The sequence below is a fragment of the Carcharhinus amblyrhynchos genome, chromosome 10, assembly GCF_965287045.1.
Source record: "Carcharhinus amblyrhynchos chromosome 10, sCarAmb.v2.hapA, whole genome shotgun sequence".
In the NCBI taxonomy this organism is placed as follows: Eukaryota; Metazoa; Chordata; class Chondrichthyes; order Carcharhiniformes; family Carcharhinidae; genus Carcharhinus; species Carcharhinus amblyrhynchos.
In genome coordinates, this window is record NC_137333.1 from 47,908,271 (window position 1) to 47,927,391 (window position 19,121).

A 19,121-nucleotide genomic window follows, 5' to 3' on the forward strand; every position below is an offset into this window, starting at 1 on the left:
TTTTTGTTTTTCAAACAAACTCACCTGGTCTTTTTTCCTTCCAGCCCTTTTTGATATTAAGCCCTAGTAGCTCACTCTGCTTCCCACTCACTCCACTGCCCGCTCCAACGCTGCCCGCTGTCTACACCAGGCCTCCTTTTAAACCTGGCGCTGATTTAAAGCTGATGGCCCACAACTGCTTGCTAACCACTCCCTCAGAATTCTTAAAGCAGTAAATACAATAAATAAATGCTTTAAACAGTTCTACAAAGAACAAAGTGCTTTAAACTTATTTTAAACAGGTTTTTAACAGGTAAAATCTTAGCTCTCTCTCTGCTCCTTCACTCGTCTGCTCCAGCAAACAATGGAAGGCTTCACCTTGTGGTCAGTTGATATTTAAAGCTGATGGATCACAACTGCCTGCTAACCACTCCCTCAGAATTCTTAAAGCAGTAAATACAATAAATAAATGCTTTAAACAGTTCTACAAAGAACAAAGTGCTTTAAACTTATTTTAAACAGGTTTTTAACAGGTAAAATCTTAGCTCTCTCTCTGCTCCTTCACTCGTCTGCTCCAGCAAACAATTGTTCCACTTGAGGCTTTGTACTTAGCACTATCTACAGTCTGCAATATTTTGAGCTTGTCTTTTTCAGATCTTTTTGTACTTTAGGATGTACTACTTGAATTTACACTTCCCTGGTTACTTTTCCTGATCTCTTTAATAAATTGCCAATAGATTCACTTAGTTTCTGTCTCAAGCTCTAAAATTTATATTGGTGAATTTGATGGTTTGACTTTGGCTAGGATGTGAGCTGAATTTTTCCAAAATGCTGTCTGGGGTTTCTGCTGTTGTCCTTATCCATCTCCCAGCTTTCATAAATATCTGAACTTCCCCTTTTCATAAAAGCAGAAAATGCTGAAAAGACCTGGCACCATCTTTGAAGAGAGAAACAGAATTAAAGTTTTGAGTGTGTTTGACTTAAGTGGTCGAAATGTGATAAGATTATATACTTGGACAGCGAGGTGGAGAAGATGGTGCGAATAGAAGGTCAAGGACAGGCAAAAGCTCTGGAGACATTGACAAAGATGCCATGGACACAAGATAATGGCAGTGTTAAAGACTGTCAAGAAAATCTGTCAGGATGATCCAAGAAATGATAATATTTTCCATTGGTAATGTTCTGATCATATTTTATAAACTGGAATATGTGAATGGTAATTAAGGCAGGACACAGAGTGGCTTTGTGAATTTGAACTGTGAATTTCATGTGTTAATGAGCCTAGCAAGATTTCAAACAGATGTTTGCATAAATCTATTTTGTGGGCATGGGTACAGAACAGGAAAAGGTCTAAATGGGTGTTGTGATTCAAAAGCTAAGATATACAAAATGAAAGAAACATGTCATACATGAGGTATCAATAAAGTGAATTAATTTTTCTCTTAAATTCGAAAATCTAAAGTAAACAGATTAAGTTAATCAATTCTAGTAGAGATCATCTCTATAGAAATTGGGCAAGGTAATGGCGAGATCAGAAGGAAGGAGTATATTTAAGGGATATTGAAATCCAGGAAGGTAGTGGTTTTCTTAGAATTCATGGATGTGATTGACTGAATGGACTGCACAACCAAACTTACCAGCATTCTGCCTTTACCACTACGTTCATCTGTCCAAATTCGGCATGAAACTGGCATGGTCAACAAAGGTCTGATTCGGGCACTCCAGCTTCTGAGGAGGTAAAGTCAGAGCTTCCGGCAGCTCGCTGACTCAGATCGGAGGTGGGGGGAGGCAGGGAGGCCAGATGGCTCTCTGGTTGGTGGAAGGGGGGGGGGGGGGGGTCTGCTGCCATTGGTGCAGGGGGTGGGGGCTGTGATTGGTCTAGGTGGTGGGAGGAAAAAGGGGGTCAGTTGTGTTGTGGGGCTGGCAGGGTGGGTGGGGGGAGGCATTATCCAGCCCGGGAGCGATGTGGTAGAGGAGTATTTTTCAATTTTTTTTACTGCGCATGTGCAGTTGAAAGTGCCAATTGGAGCTGCAGTGTTTGGGCATAACAAACCCCATCCACAGGCTTCTGTGGCATGATTCAGAATCACTAATATTTTTTCAGACAGAGTGCATATGGGGGCACCAGAAAATTGGTCCAGAAGTCGAATCTGAAACACTCCCAGATTCAAGTCTGCCCAGCACTGATAATCAAAATGGTAATATTGAGTCCTTTGAGTCAATGTAGCTCAGAGGACAGGTGACTGGACAAGTGGAATAGAAGACGAGCAGCAGAGGTTTGAATGCGTCGACATTTACAGAGGGTGCTTTTTTCGGAGGTTAGCTAGAAGAGCCGCCACCTTTGGGTTCGTGGAGCCCCTTTTCACATCCAGAAATCCATCTCCGGGATCCTGTCGTGCTATCACTAATGCAGAAGCTGAATTTGCCCAGTGTTTACTACCTACCTAATGGCATCAAGCCTGTCAATCAGACTGACTTCAGGGTCGGAAATCTTTTTCTTAGAAACTAGATGCGTTAAAACTCCACAACATTATGAACCAAAGCTCCTCCCCCACAACCTGCCCTCATCAATATCGAGCCCAATGTCTTGCTTCAAACAAAATCCTGTTTCCCAGTTTTAAAAGGCTTCAAGATGAATCATTGATCTTTTTCATTGAGCTCCAAGACCATTTCTTCCTGAGAACAGCTTTTGAGCATTTGGCCTGAATACTGTCTGTACTTCACCTCCAGAGGGCTCCATTGGGTCTGACGGTGACAGTGCCAGTTGTAGTACAGGTAATTCTGCTCCTTAAGGCTTGGTAAGCAGTCTAACTCTGTCTGGTACCACTGCTGGAATATTGATCAAAAGATGTATGTTCCCACATGATTTGTTTAATTTGTGAGAACTGAGATAGCTGAATTCAGTGGAGACTGTGTGTTTTCAAGAGCTTGAATGCAATTTTCTTTTAGCATATTCCATTTTAATTGGTTGTTGTGGGAATATGGTTGTGTACAACATTGTGACCTGCAGTATTTCTGTTTTTATTTATGAATTTAATTGTGAATTTAATGAGTTTAGCCCTATTATATGAAAAGCTTAGGCATATTTCCAGAGTTACAAGTGAGATTATATAATTTTAAAAAATATTTTTAACTGCTTCTGCTTGTTTCTTGCTTTGTTCTTTACACCTTCATGGAAGGTTAGCATTCACTTTGACAATGTAAGAACTAATTATGAATGAAAGCATTTTGGGAATTATAAAATGCTCATGGCTTAGTAACTTGGTCTGAATCTATTAGGGAGTAATTTGTAGAGTTACTGGACAATAAAAACTAATTTTTATTTTCAAAATAAATAGTTTATAGAAAATTACACAATGATGTAAAGTTACCATTTTTATGGATTCTCCTACGTGTTAGCACCGATTGTTGAGACTTTAGATTTACAGTGAAGCAGAGAAGCATAAAATACGCATTCATTTGTTTTAGATTTCATTCATGTGACTTCTGCTTCTAAAATTTTAATGTTCAATAAAATGCCACAATTTTTGAAAGGCTTGCCTCCTTGCCTACTTGCATTAAATGTGTAAAATTCTACATGCAAATTTGGCAACAGTTAAATGGATTCACTCAGACTGAAGGCAATGGGCTAACTGCACTAAGTATAGAATTTACTCCAAATAAACTGTCAGCAAAGTTTCTGAGTGACATTTCTTTGGCAATACAAAATATGCCTGTCTCAATCAGGTTTAATTTGATCCTTTGGCTGCCTACTCATCCCTATTCCTTTACTCTAATTGTGTTTTTCCTCTCTGTTTACTTGCCATAGCTTCTTCGCCCTTTTCCTATTTTGATCTTTAAAATGTTTGCAATTTAGGAAAAGCCAAGGATGAAAAAAAATTGTTGCATCAGAACTGATTATTTTAGTAATTGAGTTCACTCCAGTTTAGTTTTGTGACTCGGTACCTCATACCTGTGACTTGGTACCTCGTACAGATTGCAGTGTATAAATCTGGACTTCGGTGGTTTCAGGCCAGAAAAGGAGGGATATTGAATGGCTTAATAGGATGATTAATCAGAAAAAGAGTTGAACTTTTAAAAATTGTTCTTGGGATGTGAGCATCCCTGGTAAGGCCAACATTTGTTGCAAATCCTGAATTGCCCTTTTCAACAGTTGTTAGTAGTGTGGCATTCTTGAACAGCTTCAGCCCACGCAGATTAGGTGTACACTCAGTGCTTTGCAGAGGGTGTTCCACGTTTTGATCCAGCTATTGTGAAGAGGTGGCGATACAGTTCTAAGTCAGGATAATATATAACTGGGAGGAGGAGTTGCAGAATGTGGTGTTCTCATGTGCCTGCTGCCCTTGTTGTTCTAGGTGGTGGTGGTCGTGAGTTTGGAAGATGTTGGCAAAGTAACCATGTTGAGTGGCTGAAATGAATCTTATCAATGGTGTCTACTGCTGTCACTACATGTAGTTGTGATGGAAGTAAATGTTTATGCTGGTGGATGGGGTGCCAATCCAGAGGGCAGCTTTATTCAGGCTGGTATTGAGCTTGAGTGTATTGGAGCTGCTCTCCTCCAGAAATGTGACAAGTGTCCCTTTACACTCCTGATGTATTGGTTTTAGAAAATGGACAGGCTTTGAAGAGTCTGACCTGCTCTTATAGTTACTTTATTTAAATGACAACCCAAACTAAATTCTGGTCAATGGAAATGCTCAGCAATTTGATGATGGGGGATTCAGAAATGTTAATGCATTTAATGTCAAGTGGGGGAAGTGGTGAGATTCTCTACTTTGAGTTGATCATTGCTTGGCATTCTTGTAGCATATCAGGAGTGTCATAGGAGCAGCTGAGGATGGTTGAGTCTAGGATACTTTGTTGGAGAAGCCCTGCAGTAGTGCTCTCGGGTTGGGATGATTGACCTCCAACTATTTTTCTTTGTGCTAGTTATGACTTTAACCGCTGAAGATTTTGTCCCCTGATTCCTTTTGACTTCAGTATTGCTCGAGTTCCCTAATCAAATGTTGCCTTGGTGTCAAAGGCAATCATCCTCACTTCACCTCTGGAATCAGCTTCTTTTTCCATGTTTTGACCAAGGTTGTAATGAGGTCAGGGACTGACTATCCCTGGCAGAATCCCAACTGAACATCAGTGAGAAGTTGTTGCTCAATAAGAGCTGGTAATGGTAGTGAGGAATGTCTCAGGTCATGAGGTTACAGATTGTGGCAGAATACAAATTCTGCTGTTGCTGATGGGCCATAGCACCTCATGAACATTCAGTTTAGAGCTGCTATATCTATTTTGAACCTGTCCCATTTAGCATGGTTCCATTGCCACACAACACAGTGGAGGTTCCTTAGTATGTAAGCTAAACTTAGTTTCCACAAGGACTATGGTGGTAACTCCAACTAATATTGTCTTGGACAAATGCATCTTTAACATGTAGATTGATGAGGATGAAATCATTAGGCATAAGCTCTCACATAGGTTAGTGAACAAAATTAGAGCACCTGAGATTGGGGTTAAAAACTGCTATGGATTGTGCATTGGTTAACAAGCAAAAAACAAAGTAGAAAGAAATAAACAGATCATTCTCGGAATGGGAGATAGTTACTAATGAGATGCTGCAAGGATTAGTGCTTGGGCCATAGTTGTTTGCAATCTATATAAATGATTTGAATGTGGGGACAAATGTAATAGTTTCAAATTTGCTGATGAGACAAACCTGTATCAGAAAGTGAGTTGTGAGGAAGATGCAAGAAGGCTTCAAGTGGATTTGGACAGGCTAAATGACAGAGGAAGAAAATGGCACGTGGAATATAATATAAATAGGTGTGAATTGATCCACTTTCAGAGAAAAAACAAAGGAAAGGTATTTCTTAAATGATATGGGAGTTTGGGAAGTGTTGATGTCCAAAGGGGTCTGGATGTCCTTTTCATGAGTTGCGAAAAGTTAACTTGCAGGGGTAGTAAGCAATTAGGAAGTCAAGTTGTATGTTAGTCTTTAAACGGGATTTGAGTACAGAAATAAAGATGCTTGCTGTAATTGTATAATGCCATAGTGAGACTGAATCTTGAGTATTATGTATAGTTTGATCTGCTTGAACGAAGGATATATTTGTGGGAGTGGAACTACAATAGATGTTCACATAACTGAACCATGTGATGGTGAAATTGTTTTTGAGGAATGATTGAGGTAACTGGGCCTGTATTCTTTAGAGTTTTGAAGAATAAGAGGTGATCTTGTTGAAACATAATACTTATCAGGCATGACAGGGTGGATCTGGAGAATATCATGCCAATACATTAAAGAGATTGTAAATTTTTTAAATCAAACAAAGCATGTTTGTTTCTTTAAAAAGTGGACCCCGCTGAACCAAGAGATGGCTATTACAAGTCACATGATTCAAAAGTTGGCTGTAGTTTCAACCCTCATCTTGTGGAATTTCGTACCTCTCATTGTGAGGACGTATTACAATGACCAAAACCTGGGACTAGCAGTTGATCTGTCTCACCAGCTTAGTCCTATGACAAAGGGAACTACAAAATAGTAACACAGATAGTTTGGTCCCCCTCTATTAAACTAGATCAAGGCTAATTTGTTTGTGTTTTGAATTCAACATTCCCACCTACCCCCGATGACCTTATATTCTTGTTAGGCAATGGAATCAATCTACCTCTACCCTAAATGTATTTTGTGAGCCAATTTCCACTGCCATTTGTCCAACATTGCACAATCCTCTGAGAGAAACAAATTCTCTTCATCTTTGTCCTGCGAGGGCAACCCCTAATTTTAAAACTGTGCTCAAAGTCCTGGATTCACCTGCAAGAGGAAACGTCATTTCCACATCTACCTTTTCATGATATTATATACTTCTCTCACTCTTCTAAGCTCCAATGTTGCACCCTACACTGTGAGCTATTAGTTTCTGCAATAATCTTTGATGTGGCACTTTATCAAGTACCTTCTGGAAATCTATGTACAGTACATCTGCAGGCTCCCCTTTATACTCTTTCAAAGAACTCCAGTAAATTGGTTAAACGTAGTTTCCCTTTCATAAAACATGTTGACTCTTCCCGATTACGTTGAGGTTTTCTAAGTGCCCAGTTATAAACTCCTTAATGATTGATTGTAACAACATGACAGATGACAAGCTAACTGGCTATAGTTTCCTGTTTTATGTGTCCTTCCCTTCTCAATATATTTGCTATTTTCCAACCTAATGGAACCTTACCAGAATTTCCACCCGTGCATCTACCACACAAGCCACCTCTTTTAAGATTTTAGGATGGGGTCGATCAGCACCCAGAGATTTGGCAGCTCAAACCTCCAGCAGTTTGCTCAGTACTGCTTTCCTTATGATCACAATTTTACCAAGTTTCTGTCTCTCTTCCACCTTTACAGTTATTACTGGAATTTTATTTGCATCCCCAATAGCAAACACAAGCACGATGTTTGTTCATCTGCCATTTCCTTATTATTTACTATTAACACCCCATTGTCATTCTTGAGAGGACCAACACTCTATTTATTTCCTTTTGAAATATCTGTAGAAATTCTTGCTATCCATTTTTACTTTTCTAACCAGTTTCCTTTCATATTCTAATTTCTTTCTCCTGATCATAGAATCCCGACTGTACAGAAGGAGGTCATTCAGCCTATCGAGTATGTACTGACCACAATCCCACCGAGTCCTATTCCCATAACCCCACACATTTACCCTGCTGAACCCCTGACACTCGGGTCAATTTAGCATGGCCAATCAACCTAACCTGCACATCTTTGAACTTTGATCAATCTATTGGTCATTCCCTGTCATTCTTTATATTCTGACCAATCATCAGTCCGGTCCCTCATCTTTGTGCAGTGATCTACATTTTCCTTACATTTGATGCTTTCCTTAACTTGTTTAGTTAACCATAGACAATGGGTACTTGCCTTAGAATTAGGAATATAATTATTTTGAATATTCGGAAATATCCCCTTAAATATCTGCCACTGCTCCTCTATTGATCTGTCCTCTAGTCCAGAACCTAAGTTTAATTCAGGCAGCTCGGCTTCCATACCCACTTGGTTGCCCTTATTTAAGTTTAAATACTATTCTTAGACCCACTCTTCTTCCTTTCAAACTGAATGTAAATTTCAATCATATTATTGTCACTGCTGCTTCGGAGTGCCTTTACTCTGAGATCATTAATTAATCCTGTCATTTTACAAGTCTAATATAAACTGCTGTCTGTTTGGTTTCAGAGTGTGTTGCTCTAAGAAACTATCTCAAAGGCACCCTAAGAACACCTCAATCAGGTTACTACTGCCAATCTGACTTCTGCAGTTTATATGTAGATTGAAATCACCTATCATTATTTCCATCCCTTTAACACAAGCATCCAATATTTCTTCTTGTATACTTTGTTCTACATTGTGGTTACTGTTAGGGGGCCAGTAGACCACCCACTAGTAACTTCTTTCCTTTACTCTTCTTTATCTCCACCCCAACCAATTCGACATCCTGATCTCCGGAACCAAGGCAATCTCTGACTATTGCACCAATGCCATCTTCGATTATCGGTACTACCCCTCCACCTTTACTTAACTTTCTATTCTTCTTGAATGTCATGAACCCATTAACACTCAGGAGCCAGTCTTCTTGTTCTGCAGCCACATCTCTGTAATTGCTACCAGATCATATATATTTACTCAATGTGCACTATTGATTTGTTTAGTTTGGCAAGGGAGAAGTGTTGAAACTTGCTCTATCTGCAGATGCACTGATAGCCACCTTCTGTCTCCTAAAATGAGCAATGGATTTTGACCAGAGACATAGAAACTGTTCACGAGCCTGTAACTGACTCATTAATTGGCAACATCACATGACCTTTTAGCCTTTGGAAAGTTCGCCTCACAATTCAATTTGCTGTTTAACCTCCAGCCTGCAAACATCATGACAGGACTCCAAGCTGTCCAACAGCCTGCATCACATCTAATCCTCCTCAATTCTTGTTTCTCTGAAAGGTTCCTGCCTTTGCATGCTGAATAGATTCTCATCTGCAGATATAACAAGTTTCAGCCTCATCTCGCTATATCACCATAAACCTTAAAGGAATTCTGTTTAAGCTCCCTGAACCCGCCTGAACTGTAGCTCCTTCATGAAGTACCCTTCACTAGATTCTAACATTCTCGATTCTAGCAATAATGTAAAATGATTCATATATGTGGTTCTTTTTCTTTAAAGTTATTCATAGTTGTAAAAATTCATCTTTTCTATCTTTTTACTGTGTGCTTGTGTGTGAGCGTGAAGTTGTGACCATCCACCTGAGTTTGAATGTTTTAATGTATGAATAAATAATACCCTTGTTTTAAAGAGAGTTTGCTGCAAATAACTTTAAAATTGACATCCCAAACAGGGTTTGGAGGAAACCTGCCAAAGCTTATTTCAAAAATCAAACCACATCTGTTTACAGACAGACAGTGAGAAAATGAAGGATTTTGGGTATGCCTCTCTCTTCTGTCTGTAACAATAGCATGTTTCCCTGGCTGGTGAGTCTAGAACCAGGGACACAATCTCAGAAAGAGGGACTGGTTACTTAAGATCAAGATGAAGAGTAGTTTCTTTGTACAGAAGCTGGTGAATCTTTGAAGTTGTCTACCTCAGAGCACAGTGGAGACTCAATCATTGAGCATGTTCAAGAAATTGATGAATTTCTGGATACCAATAGTCTAGTGGGAAAAATGGCATAATGATCAACAATGATCTGTTTGAATGTCAGAGGAGGCTTGATGGGCTGAATGGCCAACATTCACTTCTTTGTCCTATGTTTTATATATGTTAGGTTTTTTCCTTGTGTTGGTTTTTCATCATATGGCACAAGTCCAGACCTGCAGGTGTGGTTTAATATTTGGTCGCGGTGCTAACAGGTATTTGATGGATATTAAAGTCCCTTGCTCAGAGTCTATTTTGTGCCTTTGCTACTTCTGTACGATGTTCAACTTGGAGGACTGCTAATTCATTAGTTGAAGGAAGGCAGTAGGTGCTGATCAGTAGGAGATTTCTGTACCTATTTGATGTGAAGCCATGAGAATTCATAGGGTCTACAAACAATGTTGCAGACCGCCAGAGTCACTTCCAGCTAATCGTGCTTCGCTGTGCCGCTACTTCCAGTGGTCTTTTCAGTCAGTGGGGCAGAATATCAAAACATCATGAGAAACAGGAGCAAAAGTAGGCCATTGAGCCCACTTGGACTGTTCCATTATTTGATTAAATCATGGCTAATCTGACTGTGGCCTCAACTTCACATTCCTGCCTGTTTCTCATAACATTCAATTTCACTGTTGATCAAAAATCTATAACTCAGCCTTGAGTATACTCAATGACTCAGCCTCCACTGCTCTCTCTGGAAGAGAATTCCAAAGACTACCACCCTCTAAGAAAAGGCTCCTCATCTCTATTTTAAACGAGAGATTGCTTGCTTTGAAACTGTGTCCTAGCGCTAGGTCGGTGCTTTTGCTTCACGAAAGGAAACATCCTGTCAGAATCTTCTCTGTCAAACCCCCTTTAAGTCTTAAATGTTTCAATAAAATCACCTCTCATTCGTCTAAACTCAACCTGTTCAACCTTTCATGAGACAAATCCCTCATCCCCGAAATCAACCCAGTGAATATTCTCCTAACTGCATCCAGTGAAAGTATATCTCAATTTAACTATGGCAACCAAAACTGTATACAGTGCTCTAAGTGTGGTTTCACCAATGCCCTGTACAGCTGAAGTAGGACTTCTCTCCTTTTATACTTCACCCTCTTGCAATAAAGACCAACATTCCATTTGCTTTCCTAAATACTTGCTATACCAACTTACCACCAATATACAAGGACACCCAGATTGCTATCTAATGCAGCATTCTGGAGTCACTGCCCACTTAAATAATATCCTTTTTTATTCTTCCTGCCAAAGTAAACAACTTCATATTTTCTACATTATACAGTTGTCTGACAATTTTATGCCTATTTACGTAACCTATCTATATCCTTTTGCTGACTCTTTGTATCCTCAGAAATTGATTTGCCATCAATCTTTGCATCATCAAATTTGACTGCAATACAGTTTGTTCCTTCATTCAAATCATGAATGTTGGTCATAACTCATTAAGTTCCCAACAGTAACCTTTGAGGCAGTCCACTTGTTACAGTTTGCCAACCTGAAAATGATTGATTTATTCTGATTCTGTTTCCTGTTAGTCAATTCTCTATCAATATTAATATATCATCTCCAGCGCAATAAGCTTGATTTTCTAAGTGCCTTGTTACTAGCCCCATAATAACAGATTTTAGCAGTTCTCAACGACATGACCAATAGTTTCCTGCTTTCTGTCATATCCTTTTTTGAATAGTGCTATTACATGTCTGCCCTTCCAAACTTCTGGGATCTTTCTACAGCCTTGGAAAATTTAGAACATCCACGGCTTCTGCAGCCATTTGCTTTAAAATCCCGGATGTAGGTTATCAAGTCCAGAGGACTGTCAGCCTTTAGTCCTGTTAGAACTTTTTTCTAATAATTGTTTTAAGTAACTAAGTTCCTTCCTCCTTTTTGCCCCAGGTCATTCTACTGTTCTTGAGATGATTTTTGCATCTTCTACTATGAAGACAGATACAAAATACTTAAAGTCACTGTTGCCTCTTGTTCCATTATTAACTTCCCAGTCTCACTCTCTAAGACACCAATGCTGACTTTAGTTCCCCTGTTCCTTCTGATATTCTTGTAGAAACTTTTACCATTTATTTTAAGAGTTCTTGCCACTTTTCTTTTACTCCAATTTCTCTCCTTTTTGAGTCACCTTTACTGCTTTTTAAAATTTTCCAAATCTTCTGGGCTATCACTAATCTTTGTAGCGTTGTACATCTTTATTAATTTAGTACCGTCCATGACTCCCTTAGTTTATCACAGATGCTGGAGTCCTCTTTTCTTAATGAAGTACTTCTTTGTTGAAAGTTATTAGATATTTGCTTTCATACCTGGCATTGTTTCTTTACAGTCTTGCCGCCTTATTTTCCCAGTCCACGTCAGCCAACTCTGTCTTCATAGCATTGTAGCCTTTAAAGTTTAAGACCATAGTTTCAGATTCAAATTGTTCATCGTGAAACTGAATGTGGAATTCTATCACGTTATCACTTTTACCTGGAAAATCTTCTACTGTAAGGTCAATTATTAATCCTGTCTTGTTCCATATTGCCTAGAGTGATGGCAAGGGACAGAGCATGCAAACATAGGAATTGCACCAGCAAATGACGTCAAAGTAGGGAATGGTACAAAGACAGAAGTAAAGGCTCTTTATCTGAAAGCACGTAGCATTAGTAACAAAATGGTTGAACCAATAGCATAAATAGAAATCAATAAATAAAACATGATAGCCATTACAGTGACATAGGCCAGAATTTTACACTCCCCCTCCACAGTTCTCCCAATTTTGGCACATATCTCCAGATGTTAGTGAGGACCACTTTGGAAGGTCAACTGGCCAAGGTATATCTCTGTCATTTCAGGTGCAAAGGTCCATGGCAGTTGATCTGTTTGGCCTATTCTTTGAGTGTTTGTTATGTCGTTGCAGATAGTGGTTAAGAGTCAACCACATTTGCTGGACTTTGGAATGGTCCCCGCAAATGTGACGCCGCTGTTTAAAAAGAAAAGGAGGTAGACAGAAGGCGCGTAACTATAGGCTGGTTAGCTTAACTTTTGTAGTAGGGAAAATGCTTGAATCTATCATCAAGGAAGAAATAGTGAGACATCCGGGTATAAATTGTCCCATTGGTAACTTGCAGCATGGGTTCATGAAGAACAGGCCATGTTTGACTAATTTGGTGGAATTCTTTGTCCACTGCACATATTCTCAGTGGGGCACTTGTGGATGTGGTGTATCTGCATTTCCAGAAGGCATTTGACAAGATGCCACACCAAAGACTGCTGCATAAGATAAAGGTACATGGTGTTATGGGTAATGTATTAGCATGGATAAAAGATTGGTTAACTAACAGAAAGCAAAGCCGGGGGGTAATTGGGTGTTTTTCTTGTTGGCGAACAGTCACTAGTGGTGTCCCTCAGGGATCAGTATTGGGACTGCAATTGTTCACGATTTACATAGATGATTTGGAATTGGGGACCAAGTGTAGTGTGTCAAAATTTGCAAATGACGCTAAGATGAGTGGCAGAGCAAAGTGTGCAGAGGACACAAAGTCTGCAAAGGGATATAGATAGTCTAAGGGAGCACGCAAGGGTCTGGCAGATGGAGTAATGTTGGTAAATGTGAGGTCATCCATTTTGGTAGGTATTACAGCAAAATGGACTATTATTTAAATGGTAAAAAACTGCAGCATGCAGCTGTGCAGAGGGACCTGGGTGTCCTTGTGAAAGAATCTCAATGAGTTGGTTTGCAGGTACAACAGGTAATTAAAAAAGCAAATGGAATTTTGTCCTTCATTGCCAGAGGGATGAAGTTTAAAAACAGTGAGGTTATGTTGCCGCTGTATAAGGTGCTGGTGAGGCCACACTTGGAGTACTTTGTACAGTTTTTGTCTCCTTACTTGTGAAAGGATATACTGGCACTGGAGGGAATGCAGAGGAAATTCACTAGGTTGATTCCGGAGTTGAGAGAGTTGGCTTATGAGGAGAGACTGAGTAGACTGGGACTTTACTCATTGGAATTCAGAAGAATGAGGGGAGATCTTATAGAAACACAACATCATGAAGGAAATAGGTAAGATAGAAGCAGGAAAGTTGTTTCCACTGGCAGGTAAAACTAGAACTAGGAGACATGGCCTCAAAATAAGGGGGAGCAGATTTAGAACAAAGAACAAAGAAAATTACAGCACAGGAACAAGCCCTTTTGCCCTCCTTTTGCCCATAGCCTGCACCGACTATGCCGACCGACTGAACTAAACCCCCCTACCCTTCCGGTGACCATATCCCTCTATTCCCATCCTATTTGTGTATTTAATACTGAGTTGAGAGGACACAGGGTTCTTCACACAAAGGGCTGTGAATCTGTGGAATTCCACTAGTTGAGGCTACCTCATTGAATGTTTTTAAGGCAAGGATAGATACATTTTTGAACAGTAAGAGAATTAAGGGCTATAGTGAGTGGGCTGGTAAGTAAAGCTGAGTCCACGAAAAGTTCAGCCATGATCTTATTGAATGGCAGAACAGGCTTAAGGGGCCAGATGGCCTACTCCTGCTCCTAATTCTTATGTTGTTGCGTTCTTATCAAGCATCTAGCGGCACTACAGTCCGCAATATGAAAATGGCACCATTGTGATACTGAAGATGGAAAAATGATTGAGATGGAGTGTTAACTGTGTAAGAAACGATGATTTAAAAATAAGGCTTTGAAAATAAAGGCAAAAATGAACATTTTGATCTTACAAATGATTAACCGACGTTGGGAGGAGGAGAAAATAAGTAATTATGAATGAAATTGCCATCTTATGTTTATATTTCTTTCATAGTTAGATATCCTGTTACAACAATTTCTTATAAATTTGCCACATTGACAAGTTTTGTTACATTTAAGTATCACAAACCTGTTGTGCCTTGGTGATGTATCTTTACCTCTTCTCTAGGTTATACCAGCTGGTGAAAATCCTTTACTCCTTTGGGATCTTGGTAACTTACACAATCCAGTACTATGTTCCAGCAGAGATCATTCTTCCAGCTATTTCTGCACAAGTACCTCAGAGATGGAAACTTCTTTGCGATCTTGTTGTCCGAACCCTGCTTGTTTGTCTAACCTGTGAGTAGATACAAAATGATTCCAAAATAACATCTTAATGCCCCTTGTGAGTTTGCAAAAACTTAAAACGTTACTGTCTAATGAGCATTGTTTCTGAAGATCAGTGTTATTTTAAAATTTGGAATGCAGAAATTTGTCCAGAACATCATAAAAGGTTCCCTTTTTTTTACTGACCTACTAAAAATTATTTTGGATAATGTAATGATATCACCGTGTACTGGCATTTCCTGAACAGTTTGTTCCAGAATCATCAGTCTCTGCAGTTTCTCTAACTTTCAGTCCTTTGAAATTCTAAGATTGTGGGATGTTATTAGGGAGCTGAATTTCTAAAAATCTCTAAATATCATTCGCTGAAAGTAAGAGCTGCAGGTACAGCAGGCAGTAAAGAGGGCAAACAGTATGTTGGCCTTCATAGTGAGAGGATTTGTGTCTAGGGGTAGGGATGTTTTACTGCAGTTGTATAGGGCATTGTTGAGGCCACACCTGCAGTATTGTGCGCAGTTTTGGTGTCCTTAACTGAAGAAGGATGTCCTTGAAGTAGGAGGAGAACAACAAAGGTTTACCAGGCTGATTCTTGGATGGCAGGTCTGTCATATGAAGAGACACTAAATTGGTTAGGATTATATTCACTGGAGTTTAGAAGGGTGAGAGGGGATCTCATAGAAACTTATAAAATTCTAACAGGGTTTGACAAGGCAGATTGAGAAAGAATGTTACCAGTGGTGGGGAAATCCAGAGCTGGGGGTCAAGGTTTGAGGATAAGAGATAAATCTTTTAGAACTGAGGCGAGGAGAAATTTCTTCACCCATGAATGTGTGGAATTCACTACCACAAAAAGTAGTTGAAGCCAAAACATTATCTGATTTCAAGAGGAAATTAGATATAACACTTGGGGCTAAAGGAATCAAGGGATATGGGAGGAAGGGGGGATAAGGATATTAAATTTGATGATCAGCCATGATCAAAATGAATGGTGGAGTAGGCTAAAAGGGCCAAATGGCTTATTCCTGTTTCTAGTTTCTATGTTTTACTGATAGATGTAGAATCATGATAATAGTTCCTACGAACGCAATCCACAAATAACCTGTTGTAGCATCTGTTGTGACTGCAAGGCGATCATCTTGCTTGAAATGATAAATGTGGATTAAACAAGAGAACTGGAGGCAATAATTCATTGAGAAAAACAAATATAATTGGGACAACTGAAACTTGACTGCATAAATAACAGATTGGTTGTTCAGTATTACAGGGAATTAAGATTTTAGAAAGGAAAAGGAAGGAAGACAGGATAGCTGTACTAAGAGTAACATAATGGTAGTAGAAAAAAGTAACATTAAGATAAAAGAAAATCTAAATGATTTGAGATAAATTATGAGAGATAGATCAAGCTAATCAGAAACAGCTAGCAGAATGGATTGCATACTGCTCAGAAAACACAGTGGGGGGGGTGCCGTGCAACTACACAGAGTGGGGGGGGGGGGCCGCACGGCTACACAGAGTGGGGGCGCTACCAGGTAGCAAGGGGATTAAGGGTTATGGGGAGAGGGCGGGAATGTGGAACTGAGCCACGACAGATCAGCCATGATCTTATTGAATGGCGGGGCAGGCTCGAAGGGCTAGATGGCCTACTCCTGCTCCTATTTCTTATGTTCTTATGTTCTACCTACTCAGAGTAGCAGACAAATTTGTAAAATGGTTGTGCAAATGTCAAATGAATTTGAACATGGGTAAATGTGAGGAGTAAGGAAGTCATCTCCTTGGAAAATAAGTGTCTAACAGGGAGTGGCGCAAAGGATTTTTTTGGTACAGATTCACGAATCATCAAAAGTGCCATACTTTGTGCTGTTTCATGCAAAAGGGAGGCAGGTGTTTTCACCAGCGAATTTAATTGTTCCCTTTCTAATTTTTCCTCAGTTTTGTTGGTTGTGTCACTGTGGGTTGTCATAATGAAATTCAAAGGTGATGCTATCTGTTGATGTGCAATGTCATTTTATTTGAAATAATGATTGGTGTACAATTGGTGACTGATGCATTCTACGGTCATATTATTTGAAATGAACTCTGTTTCTATTTGGAGGACTTGATCAGTTTTGGATTTATTTTTGTTTTGCCAGGATCAGTCGGTAAGAATAGTAAGTATTCATATGAAGCAAGCCTTTCCTCAGTGGTCACATTTATAAGAAGGATTTTTAACATAATCACCACCTCTTTATCAAGAAATAATCTGCATATGTATAAATGAGTTTCATATCTACTAATTTTTACATTGTAAAGTTAATGCTATTGCCTATAGTGTAGTACTTATCTACTGTACATGTTTTGAATTTACAATTTAATCTGTTGATAAAAAAGTATTAAGTATGCATTTCTATGTTCTATACAATTGGCCTGAACATAGGCAAATGTGAGGGGTAAGGAAGCCACCTCCTTGGAAAATAAATGTTTAACTGGGACAGTGGCGCAAAGGGACTTTTTTGGTACGATCCACGAAACATCAAAAGTGCCATATTTTATGCTGCTTCATGCAAACTGCTTGTTAGCTTGCTTTCTGAGAAATTTAAGTCTATGTTGTGGCACATGTGAGATTACAAGTATTCAGTTTACATGGCAGCTTGTCAATGGGGCCGCTTATTTTGCCTTTAGGTCACAATAGTGCATTTCTAGATATTGGTGGCGATTCTCTGACCTTGTTATGCCGTAAGGAGATTGTGTCGATCCTGGAGAATAGCCTGCAAGCCTAAAAATCCATCTGGCTCCTTTCTAATGGCGTGAATCGGATTGTGCCCAGAAAAAATACAAGTCTGAGTAACATTCCAAATCCCAGCACATGGAATTCTCTGGCCTTTGGACTTGATGCAATAACAATGAGAATTACTACTGGCCTCCACTAGCAGAAACCTGCCGTGATGGTCATTCCGGGGGGAGGGGAATCGGCAGCCCTTGAAGCCCCAGGTGGTTGGAGACGTGGCTGGGTGCTGTACCCAGCAATGACCACCTGAGTGACCGGCAGTGGCCACTGTTCAATGTAGTGGTGCCATTTGGATTCTGCCAGTGTACCAGGGACAGTGCTGACGGGTGGGGCCTGAATGGGGACCATGATATGGGGGCTATGTGAGGTGGTCTGACTGGGGCTCATGTAGCGGGACCCATGTCAGGAGGGCTGCCATATCCTGATGCCAGTAACCTGTGTCAGGGAGGGGGTGGAGGAACATGCCGCTGATGATGGTGGAGACGTCTCGGCGTCTGTGGGGTGAGATCGGGGGTCACCCAGTACACTCTGTGATTGGGATGCCCTGGCGGAATGATCCCCGAAGGTGGGCTCACCAGTGCATTTAGCACAACACCTCCCCTCCCCGTCCACTGCCCAGTATTGGCCCAAAACTCTCAGCTCTTCAAAAAAGTGACTGAGTGCGGAGAACTGTGGTGCGGTGTCACTTGTGAAACCAATGTGGATCTCTCCATTACGTTATGGCAGTGAGAAACCTTTTGGGAAACCCTTGAGTAGTAAATCTAAACTTCCACTTATAAGAGACACTGCTGATGGTGAAGCTGCGGGAATATCTGGTACAATCTGGTAAGGGCCATACTGTCAGATGCAGCACATTTTACACATCATGTACTTGTGGATTCAGAAATTTGTTTAAAATAAATCCTTTCCAGAACAGTAATGAGTTTTTCTTCTGCCACTATCAAAATATTCCTGCAGCTATTTGAATTAATGTATTTGACACAAATGCCTCAATAACATTTTCACAATAAAACCTCACCTAGATTTGTCATGCCACCAGTGTGGATGTTATTGTGAAAATAATTTTATTGAGGGGTCCAGACGTAATCTCTTATTTTGAAGAGTGATGCTGAGCAAATTAACCATAACAGCTCGCTGACTTTCAAAAATTGTTTAGATTTTTCAAACAGGGCCTTTGTTCCTTATGTAGATACAGAAAATGTCTTTAGCAGGAAAGAATTATTTATGCGTTACTCAGAATTTTTTTTGGGAATCTCCTGGCTTCCATTTGCTCAGTGTTAGCCGAGTACCAGGACTACACAATAACTGTACCCCTGAGTATCCTGGAGTTCTTTTTTGTGTCTGTAGAAAGCAGCTGCTGACTGTTGTCACACACAAACCCTGGTCTATGTACCTTTCACATTCTACAGCAGACTTGCACTACTTTTACTAGTTTGTATGTTCAAACAGGAAACTTTGCAGAGCCCAAATATTATTGCTAAATTTAATAAAGTAATAGAATGGAAGCTTTGTGTAACACGTGTGGGGTTTTATACTTGTGCGTATGCTCAAGTCGAGGAAACAAATGAGGGGGCCAAGTTCTTATTTTGGCTTTCTCATCTGTGCATAATTTTGTGAGAATGAGAAATTTAAAATT

At 39.9% G+C, this 19,121-nt stretch overlaps 1 protein-coding gene across 5 annotated transcripts in view; it reads left to right on the forward strand.

Annotated features, from left to right (window-relative positions):
• LOC145348920 (neutral amino acid uniporter 4-like) overlaps positions 1-19,121 on the forward strand; it is a 345,734-nt gene that overhangs the window by 110,047 nt on the left and 216,566 nt on the right. For all 5 annotated transcript variants that reach the window (XM_080196997.1, XM_080196995.1, XM_080196996.1 and 2 more), the window contains one exon: positions 14,567-14,736. In XM_080196997.1, the coding sequence (XP_080053123.1) occupies positions 14,567-14,736 (170 nt within the window). The remainder of the gene's footprint in view (positions 1-14,566; positions 14,737-19,121) is intronic.